Genomic DNA, 10,513 nt, shown 5'->3' with positions numbered 1-10,513 from the left:
GTTCCGGGGTGTGTGTGTGTGTCTGGATGCTCTAGGGACAGTGTTGGGGGGGGGGGGGGTTCCCCTGGCTGAGAGGGTAGTGGGCCAGTCCCTGGCTGGGGTCAACCCCACACTAGGCTGGGCTCCCTATCTTTGCAGCCAGGCTCTGCCGCCTACTCTCTGCGCTGCTGTGAAGGTGGCAATACATCGTGCCATGCCTCCCTTACAGTGAATTAATTTTAACAGTTAAGGTTCTGACTTATTTTGCTAATTAAAAATGTTCTTGGTAGACATTTGCCAGTGTTGAAATGAAAGACATCAATATGAATTGTATTGCTGTCATAACAAATACTAACCTTTTTTTCGGATGTACAGGAAGCATATATATTGTGTGGATGCAGCCTACATAACACACAGAAAGCTGCATATGCGGCCCACAATGGTAAACAGGTTGAGAATAACTGCTTTGGAATGACTGGCAAGAGGCTACAAGGCACCATTGTCGTTTCCCACTTCGTGAACCTGTGCAACTAACACTTGGCCTGCAGGGACATCAGCAGGGAGGTCCATTTTTCTCGGCTGACCCAATGGCCCAATTAGATCATCTGTTGTCCCCATTTAAAGTGGCAGATGCTGTTCCTGCAGGTGGTTAGGTGCCATCTATACTATCATAACTAGGCCTCCTAACAATCTTGTCGTTCCTTCCTAATCTACCCTGCATGCAGCAGAATCATTTTATTTAGAATACTACAACTGGTCTATCAAAGTCAGATGATATGTATAAAATTTTAACTGAAGAGGCTTAAAATTACAAACTCCTCTATGGATTAAAATAGATCAACTCCTAGAGCTCAACTCCCATTCACCAACTGATTTTAATCCACGTCATGATTTATACTGCTAGATCATTAATCTTAGTCGTCATGTATATTACTACTAAACTGAAGAGCTCTGCATAGCTCAAAACTTAAGTTGGTTGAATAAAAGATGCTACCTCACCAACCTTGTCCAACTAAATGCTACCACAGGACAGAAGATTTTATATCTTTTCCCCCATCACTCAGATGCCACATTCCAAACCTTGGGATCCATGGTATTTTATTTACACCATTCCACTTTATAAAAACAAAGACCAAACGAATCACCACATTTTTTAAAATCAGAGGTTCCCAGTAGCAAATACCATTGACCTCTTTCCATCTGAATCTGTGTTAATTCGTTGGTCAAGCAGCAAAGGACTGCCATAGGGCATGTGATGCCTGCACTGTATTTTGTGGGGAAATGAAAGAAATATAACTATGCAGACGTGTTTATTTTAAACAAAGCACGCTGAGCAGAACTGCTTGTGCAGACGGCGCGAATCTCACGGGCAACGAAGGACGCAGATCCTGGTTACTGCGTGTGACCCAGCGCACGGAGTTGGGTGGGCTCAACGCTGCCGGCTACTCCTACGCTGGCGAGAGCAGCTACCGTCCGGGTGGGGCGAACGGGCCCTGTCTCGCCGCTGCCTCCTCGTAGCCCTCCTGGCCGCAGATCGTTGGTGGGGCTGGGGAAGAGCAAATCCCCCGCCCATCGCTGGAAGCTCCGGGGGCTTGAATCGCTCCCTCCCCGCCCTCTCACTGGCTTCCGCGTCCGCTCCCGTCCCGCCTGTTCCCAGGAGGTCGGGGCCAGTCCCGGGCCCGAGCCCCATCCTTCAGCTCCCGCAGGAAGGTCTCCCGCAGGCGGGCCAGGCCCCCGTCCCGCAGCAAGCGCCGGGCCGCCGCCCGACCCCCCAGCTGGGCCCGGGTCAGGGCTGAGGCAGTGACCTGGGCCGCCACGCGGATCGGCCGCGACTCCGACAGCTTCTCGATGAGCCGGGGGTTGTTGAGCAGCGTGAAGAGCAGGCGCCGCAGCACCATCTCTCGGCACCAGACCCTGCGGCACGACGCCGACAGCCGCAAGCAGGGAGGAAGAACCGCATCACGTGTGGAATCCAGCGCTGTGATTGGCTGAATAGCCCTAGGCGAAGCAGGCCAATAGAAGATAGACAGGACACAATCCCCTCAGGGATTGGCTGCTACCGTCGGGGCGGGAGAGAGTAGGCGGCCTTGCCTTTACCGTGATCCTCACTATGATTGGCTGCTCAGAGCTGATGGCTACGGAGGGACGTAGGGTGCTAGGTCACGTGCTCACACAGTAGCCGGCGGGTCCGTGAGCGTTGGGTCGGCTGCCTCGTGCCGGAGCCGGGCTCTGCGAGGCGCTGTCCGGGGCCCGTCCGCCATGTGCTCGGTAGCGATGCTGAGCGTCCTGCGCAGCGACTCCTACGTGGAGCTGAGTCAGTACCGGGACCAGCACTTTCGGGTGAGGGGCGGGGGCGTTGGGGCCGGCGACCTGGAGGGGCGGGCGGGCGAGCGATGGGGAGGTGTGTGGGGGAAATAGGAACGTGGGAGGCGGGGAAGGGGGTGGGGCGTGGCGGGGTCGGTTCCGGCGTGCAGGGGGTGAAGATGGGGATGTGGGGAAGAGGAGGATGGAAATCTTGGGCCCTGCACGTAGGGGTTACCAGCAACCTAACAGCTACAGCAGGGGCGGGCAAACTTTTTGGCCTGAGGGCCACATCAGGTTTCTGAAATTGTATGGAGGACCGGTTAGTGGAGGCGGTGCCTCCCCAAACAGCCAGGCGTGGCCCGCCCCCATCCAACCACCCCGTCCCTTGATGGCCCCATGGGACCCCTGCCCCATTCCTCCCTCCCTGTCCCTTGACCCCCCCACTCCTGACTACCTACCGCTGCCCCCATTCAACTCCTCTCTTTCCTGAATGCCCCCCCGGAATCCCTGCCCCATCCAAGCATCCCTTCTCCTTGACTGCCCCTGGACCCCCTGCCCCTGACTGCCTCCCGGCCTCCTCATACAACTCCTCCTCTCATTCCTGACTGCCCCCCTGCCCCCATTCAGTCCCCCTGTTCCCTGCCCTCTGACCACCCCGACCCCTATCCACCCCCCCAAGCTCCTCTGCCCCCATCCAATCCCCCCTACCTTCTTACCGTGCTGCCTGGAGCACCGGTGGCTGGCGATGCTACAGCTGTGCTGCCCATAGCACTGGGTCAGGCCAGCTCTGCAGCTGTGCTGCCCGGGAAGAGCTCACAGTCCCGATGCCCAGAACATTGTGCCCGGTGAGCTGAGGCTGTGGGGGAGGGGGAACAGCAGGGGAGGGGCCAGGGCTAGCCTCCCAGGACAGGAGCTCAGGGGCCGGACAGGAGGGTCCCGTGGGCCAGATGTGGCCCGTGGGCCATAGTTTGCCCACCTCTGAGCTGCAGGATTAAACTGTTCCTCACAAACTGATTAAAAAGCTGAATCTCTGCTGTCCAGATGTAGTGACCAGGGGAAAGCTGACCTCGGCTGCTGGACAAGGGGCATGCTGGCCAGTCTCTTTATTGCATCCACCTACTGGATGTCTGCTTATCCGAAAAACTATACACCCACAAGACCCAGTGGCTCCTGGAGGCAACAAGGGGCACTCTCATTCTGTTTTCCCTCTTGTTCCCGAGCTTCTTTCCCTGTGAGGGCGGCTGGAATGTCTCTACTACTTTAGTTTTCTCACAGCCTCTTGATTGCTCTGATGTGGGTGTAATTTCCCTAGTCTATTCCTTATCCCAGAGTTCATTTTTGAGTTATTTCTCAAAGAATAATTCCACTGGCTCTTCTGCTGCTCCTAAGCAGCAGAGTGAAATTGGCCCATTCTGCTGCTGCTTGGCAGTTGGGACTAAAAGCAGTGAAAACAGGATTCTGTGTCAGTTCACTCTGGAACTGCTTTGCAAGGCTCCGAGCAGCAGAAGTACTGGTGCTTTCTGCAAACTTGGAAAAGTGCCTTGTAGTCTATTCTGTTCATTTTTGGAAGATTATCTTTATAACCATAAGGGCTAGAGGGTTTTTTTTTTTTTAAAATGGGCATATGTGGGCTAGTGTGTTTGTTCAGCCTCTTATCTGAAATATTTCCCAATGCTGTTACGGTGTTGCAGATCAACTCATCCCACATGTTGCCACTTTACTGTTGAAGATATTGAATGGAGTGGAGTCTAAATGTTGGTTTTTACTGTTTGAAATTTCAGGGTAACAGATATGACCAGGAGCGACTGCTGAAAAAGAGCTGCACCCTGTATGTGGGGAATCTCTCCTTCTATACAACAGAAGAGCAGATCTATGAACTGTTTGGTAAAAGTGGGGATATAAAGAAAATCATTATGGGCCTGGACAAAGTGAAGAAAACTGCTTGTGGCTTCTGTTTTGTTGAGTATCCTTGTCTGCAAAGTAAAACATCTATACCAGTGGTTCTCAAACCTTTGTACTGGTGACCTCTTTCACATAGCAAGCCTCTGAGTGCGACCCCCTTATAAAATAAAAACACTTTTTAAAATATATTTAACACCATTACAAGCGCTGGAGGCAAAGGGGGTTTGGGATGGAGGTTGACAGCTCATGACCCCCCCATGTCATAACCTCATAACCCCCTGAGAGGTCCCGACCCCCAGTTTGAGAACCTGTGATCTATACAGTGGGTATGGAAGCCAAAATCTAGCCAACCCTAACCAGAGTAAAAGAGTTGTAAAGGCTTGGCTTTGTTCCTATTGTAGGTACAATTACAGTGTAATAACCAACCGAGTTAAAACACAGTTTGGCCTTGCAGTGCAGATAAGACTGAACTGTGCTCCTGATGGGGGACTGGGTATTTTTGTGCTAATCCCTCTCTCCAGGGCACTGGGTCACTGTTCTGGGCAGTGTAGTACAAGAAAGAAGCTGACGTATGTAGAGTACATAAGGGTGCCATGTATGATTAGGAAGCTTGAGAAGCCAAACTTTGTTTCTTCATATCAATTTGAATAAAATGGTTAACTTCAGGCCCCCAAAATTGTTGGAAGGGGTATTGTCAGGTTAAAGATCATAGATGTAAAAAACTTGTTACTATTTTTTAGGATTACAAAAACAGAATTAAAAATCTTTAACTATAATTTACTCTTAACTATGTATACTGTTTGACATTTGTCTCAACTGGGCTATACTTCAGGTACTCATAAGAGCCAGTTCTTGTCTAGCACTTTTCACTAGTAGAAATCAGTTTGGATTGCAAATACTGTAATAATACAGTGGGTGTTTGTTTACAAATTTATTTGTATTTGAATAAAAAAACCATGGAAATATTTCTAATGGTCTTGTATTTTATAAGAACATATTTTTACAAACATAACATTAGATCTGAGATCTCCAATTTTGTCCTGCTTTTTAGTGTCTGTAGAGTATAACAAGGAATAATGATATACAACTGGATGAAGAAAAGGGAAACTTTTCCCTGATAGGCATTCTAACAGTGAGATCTAGTAGACTGTAAAATAGTCTCAAAAAGAATGTTGGGGGAGTCACATTGTTTTAATTATTTGGGATCTGACAGTATATTTGTGTGGTATGGAAAATCTGATATTCTGTCAGGTAGTGTTGGAAGTGACTTAATAACTAACTCATCTTTTCTGTGACTAAATCAAACACCTTCTAGATGCTGAACACAGTGATAAATATATCATAAATGCCTAGGTAGACAGATCCTGGGTATTCTTTTTTTGTGACTGTCTTGAATTTCCATGAAATACAAGGCAAACATTCCTGTAAAATTCTTTTTAGTAATCCTGCAAACCTGTCCTTTTCAACTAGGTTAAATTCTGGACTCTTTGAGGCTACTTGATTTTTCTGTTGACTTTATTGGGATAACTTCAAATGGAATGCAGCACCCATGTGGGTGCTTGTTTCTTCTTGAATTAATAGTTTAATTTTTATTTTGAAAAGCATAGGGTTAAATTAATCTGATATTTCATAGCATTCCTAACAATCCTGGGTTACTGACATTTATCACACATGTGATTTGATTTGATTTGTGAAAAAGGAATTGATTTTTAAAATCTAACCCAGTAATGAGTCATACTCAATCAAATATTTGTTGAGATCATTGCATTTGAATACTTATAAGTTTGAAAGACTGTTGAACCTCTTTCTTTAACATAATCTTAAGATACTACTCAAGAGGAGATGCTGAAAATGCAATGAGATACATCAATGGGACACGGCTTGATGATAGGATCATCAGGACAGATTGGGATGCAGGTTTTAAAGAGGGCAGACAGTATGGTCGTGGAAGGTCAGGGGGTCAGGTAAGTTGTTCCACAATCTGTTTTTCACTGTTTGCTGGTGAAATTAGTGATGTTTCTTGAATCCTCACTTTTGAGTGACCACTTAGTAGTTAACTTTAATTTTACTAACTTCCATTGCCAGAGTAAAATTTCATCACATCTAAGAGACTATTATATAATGAATTGAAATATTTATCCACCAAGAATAAAACCTTATGTTATGTTCCTTTTCTTGGTATTCAAGTTACATTGGAGCCTGTGTTCAGCTGCTGTGGGAAGAGAAATGGTACTTGCAGAGCAAGCATAAAAGCTACCCAGCTAAGAGCTGTGTTGTAGCCTGCCAAGAACCATGGGACATCACCTAACTTGCCTAAATTGGAGTAGATAGCAGTTGCTCTTATCTTTGGTGTTTAGGGTAGATCATGTAGATTACAGGTCCCAAGATGGGATGGTCCATCTTGATAGGAGGAGGGTCCTTGTGGGGGTTATTAAAGAAGACGACAGCTGTATGCTGATATATCAAATTGTGCAGGCTGCACTTCAGCTATTGCTGAAATGAAGTAGAGAAGGAAACTGTCACTAATTTTCCTAAATATTATACAGCTTGTACTGGGGTGTATTACCTGGACTATTGTTAACTGGGACAGGTGTTAACTGCCTTGTTGGTATTGTATATTAACTCTTGTGCAATAGTTTACTTTCTGGAATGCTATAATATTTCACTCTCTCCCCCCCCCCCCACGCAATCCAGGTCCGAGATGAATATCGGCAGGACTATGATGCTGGGAGAGGAGGTTATGGCAAAGTTGTTCAACCCCAGTGAATATTGAATGACCCATCAGCATCACAGGAGAACTGTAGCTGCATCGTGGTAAATCTTATGATGAGCAGCGAAGGACGTCTGTTGCACATGAATGTTGTTTAGGTAACTGAGACTTAGAAGATTTTTTTTCAGTGTTGCTGAGATCGTTAAATATATTCAGTGTCTCTTCCATTTTTCAAGACCAGTTACAAAATCAGGATCAAAGCTATACTTTATGTTGTAGGGTAGATTGATAGAATATAATGAAGATCTGGGAGTAAAACTTATAGCACTGATTCACATGAGACATATGTGATTGCTAACTGCTGCTTTTTTTAATGTTTGAAGTGTTATACTAGACTGAGCCAGAATTCTTTAACAGTATGTTGATTTCTTTCATATATCCAAAATCTGATACACAGGCATCAGGTTTTTTTTGTTTACATTAGTAGTGAAGGGGGTGGGTGGGTAAGAATGGGTTGTGTACCAAACATAAAAATTAAGAGGAGAGAAATAGTTATTTTTTTGGTAAAATACAGAGAAGGTCCAGATTTCTCTGAAAGGTGTATTTGACTAGCAAGAAATAAGATGTCTTTTTTTTTGGTAACAGCTAGCAAACATATGAAGGGCACACCTGAACAAACTCTTTACCCTGGGGTTATCTCTCTGTTCATCAAAGTGATAGGAGCATAGCAGCTAACTGAAGACCTGGCCCATATGTATTTCCACTAAGAGTATAGTATGTATGAGGTCTGATACCCAATAATATCTGTAGTGTGTGTATATTAGAGGCTGTCACTTTGATACTGTAAACCAGGTGGTGTGAAGTTCCCTTATCCAGTGGGTGGGAAGGGGGACTGCTGTAAGCAAGGGGAATGTAGAGAACTGAGAGTTTAAAAATTGGTGCTAGATGGTATTTGCTACCTCTGTAAACTTGGCAACACTCTTACTTTTTTATTTTTTTAAGGGTTGCTCCTGTATCAGTTTTCTCCAATAAAAGGGGTTTGTTAGTAATTTTATTATGTGGATGAATTATTTTCCCTATTCCTCCACAGATGGGAGAATTTGCATGGTTACCTCCAAAAGGTGGATGTCTAAGGAGACAGGGTATTGTAAAAGAAAAGGAAAGTAGTTCTGAAAGGGTGTGAGTTTTGTCTTCTATTTCAGGCTAGATTCATTCCTGCTTAGGTTTCAAATAACAAGCAAACTGGCAAAAGCCAAGGTTCAAACTCCAGCCCTACCTCGGAGTCCATTATGCATCTGATGAGAAATCATATAGTGACTCTAGAACTTTATGTATGAGTTTCGCGGCTTGTGTCAAAACCGACTGAAATGATTGTATAGTAGTATGGACTCTTTAAAGTATTAACTGATGCTCAAAATGTTCAAAACCTGGAAATTTCAACAATGTCAAGTTCAGGCTTCCCTGGCTTTGCTTGAGGACTTGGGAATCTTGAGAGATGTATATTGAGTCTAAACACCTTAATCCGGCAGTGTTGAAGACTCATCTGCCTAAAAACTTCTTCCTCTCTCAAATTGTTCAGCCCCCTGGACACTTACCTAATTTCATTAATTCTGCTTTTCTAATCATAATATTAGGGACTGACAATACCTGCATTTATGTAAAGAGAAAGCATAACTTATTCCTTTTCTTAAAATATAAAACCTTTTCAGGCCTTCATGTGAAAGGTATAAGCCTACTATTTTTCTTTTTACATCACCTGTAAAGAAGGGTAAAATGAGCTGAGTGATGAGCTTTAATCAGACTTTCTAAGTATCTTACAGGTACCTCTATGCATCATGTTTCAGACCCATTACTTTAATTAAGTTATAGGTACAATGAAGTAAAATGCACATCCATCATCTTATCGTCACATCTAAGAGAATTTAAAATGGTGTATTTCTAACCTTCTCCTGTCATGGAAGGTACTGTAAATGTTTAGTACCGGGATCTTTGATTGGGGAAAGTCCTATAAACAGAATGAGTTAATCTAGGGTTTTTTTTCTTACCTAATGAGGCACGTGTCTGAGCAGATCTGTCTACCACTTGCTCTGTAACATGTCCAGTAGCAATTTTCAGAAGCATAATCTGTGATTGCACAAGTTTTATGAAAAGATTGTCTATTGTCAAAACCACAAACTACTTTCAAATAAAGCTGCACTACTCAAATTGATTTGTTTTTAGATTGTCATTTGTGCCTTAACAGAAGCAGCGGTGGGAATAAAGTAACTACACTTTGCACATTCTTAGCCAAATGCCTTGTTTGGGCTGTCTCCATGTGTAATTCACTAAATTATGGAAGAATAACACACTGGAGCAGTGAATACTCTCCTATCGCTTAATTAAGACACTGTCTCACAACTATACCCACTTGTTAACAGATCCTGAATGACAATATAACAATGTAATTTGTTTTGTCGCAGGTACCAGGGGGTGCAGCCTGAACGTAACATTATAGTGGACTGCCAGGCCTACTGTAGTTAAGGTTTGGACCAACTTTCTGTTTAAAGCGTGACTATAAGTGCTCTAAAATTTGCATGCTTACTGATTTGATTGATTGATTGCCTTAAAATTTTGGTGTGCCTCATGAGGGTGCTGGCTTGGGCTAGTGCTCCAATTTTGGGGTCATTTGACCAAGGAATTCCTGAGATACAACACCCCCTGACTCCCCCCCGTCTCCCCCCCCCAATTTTCTTAAGGTTGACATAACTTTGCATGACCTGGAGGTGAAACCATTGTTCAGATCCTTGCCCAAAGGTCTCGCTTGCGTGAGGGTTACTTCTAAAGAGAGCCTAGCATCCCCTTGGCCTTTAGGGGAAGCAAAAGTCAGAACAGTATTAGACAGAGAGTTAAGTACATGCCTACATTGAGAACAAGAGATTCCAAAGTCTCGTATGCCAGACTGATTACACTGCATGTGTGCAAAGAGAGGCCAAGAGGGTTTATTGCTACCATAACACACATGACTTGTGTTCCATTGAACCTCAACAACAGCTGGGTACTAGAAGCTCAAATCCAGTACTAGGCAGAAACCTGAAATAAAGAACGCATATTGCCACAACCTGCCTCTGTCAAAAGATGTTTTTGTTTCAATTGTGGGGAAGTGTAATCTTGATACTGCGGAAAATGCAACAGGTGCTCAAAGTATTTTTGAAAAGAAAATAAATTACACATGCAAATGATGGCTGGGAGGTGAAAGTGAATTAGAGCAGAGGACTGGGGGTGCAGAGGGGAGATGGGGGAATAAATGGGGATGGTTGTGGGGCAGGATAGCATTCTGGGAGGAGTGATATGGAGGTGGGTATCAGGATGAGTTGGCGGTATTGGGGTTAGGGTTGGGATGAAGGTGAGGGTAGATTAGGGGTGGGGTTAAGGGGTTTGGGGTAGGGTTGGTGCAGGGTTAGAGTTTGGGGTGGCGTTGGGTTAGGGGGGTCCAGGGGGGCGGCACATCGCCCCTCTGTGCGGAGCCGCCCCGCCGGGGTGCTCCCGCCTTTTGGAGCCAATTTTGCGCCTTCTCCTGTGACTGGGGTTGGGGGTTGCGGTTGGGGTTGGGGTTAGGGTTAGGGTCTGCCGCTCGGCGCG

General features: G+C 45.3%; 2 protein-coding genes across 3 annotated transcripts; one reads left to right on the top strand and one right to left on the bottom strand.

Moving 5' to 3' along the window:
- Positions 1-1,272: 1,272 nt before the first annotated feature.
- Positions 1,273-1,942, bottom strand: LOC123361209 (protein NCBP2AS2-like). The gene has a single exon (XM_045001341.1). The coding sequence runs from the start codon at positions 1,875-1,877 to the stop codon at positions 1,596-1,598; it is 282 nt and encodes a 93-aa protein (XP_044857276.1). The 5' UTR covers positions 1,878-1,942; the 3' UTR covers positions 1,273-1,595.
- Positions 1,943-2,067: 125 nt separating this feature from the next.
- Positions 2,068-10,117, top strand: LOC123361208 (nuclear cap-binding protein subunit 2). 2 transcript variants are annotated; one of them, XR_006576126.1, is made up of 5 exons: positions 2,068-2,319; positions 4,065-4,246; positions 6,011-6,149; positions 6,880-7,053; positions 9,355-10,117. XR_006576126.1 is itself a non-coding variant. In XM_045001340.1 (4 exons), exons 1-4 carry the CDS (start codon positions 2,239-2,241, stop codon positions 6,949-6,951), a joined length of 474 nt encoding a protein of 157 aa, XP_044857275.1. In that variant the 5' UTR covers positions 2,068-2,238; the 3' UTR covers positions 6,952-9,339. The 2 variants fall into 2 exon arrangements, 1 of the variants encoding a protein (XP_044857275.1); XM_045001340.1 differs by lacking the exon at positions 9,355-10,117 and having other exon boundaries at positions 6,880-9,339.
- The last annotated feature ends 396 nt before the right edge of the window (positions 10,118-10,513 follow it).

Source organism: Mauremys mutica, unplaced genomic scaffold (genome assembly GCF_020497125.1).
Source record: "Mauremys mutica isolate MM-2020 ecotype Southern unplaced genomic scaffold, ASM2049712v1 Super-Scaffold_100409, whole genome shotgun sequence".
NCBI classification, from domain to species: domain Eukaryota; kingdom Metazoa; phylum Chordata; order Testudines; family Geoemydidae; genus Mauremys; species Mauremys mutica.
This window is presented reverse-complemented; position numbering and strand designations above follow the sequence as displayed.

Excerpts from the sequence above, each read along its gene's own strand:
- LOC123361209 (XM_045001341.1), bottom strand. The coding sequence starts at position 1,877 with ATGGTGCTGCGGCGCCTGCTCTTCACGCTGCTCAACAACCCCCGGCTC.
- LOC123361208 (XM_045001340.1), top strand. The coding sequence starts at position 2,239 with ATGTGCTCGGTAGCGATGCTGAGCGTCCTGCGCAGCGACTCCTACGTG. Across the intron at positions 4,247-6,010 it reads TGTGGCTTCTGTTTTGTTGA|ATACTACTCAAGAGGAGATG; the intron begins GTATCCTTGTCT and ends CATAATCTTAAG. Across the intron at positions 6,150-6,879 it reads GTGGAAGGTCAGGGGGTCAG|GTCCGAGATGAATATCGGCA; the intron begins GTAAGTTGTTCC and ends CACGCAATCCAG.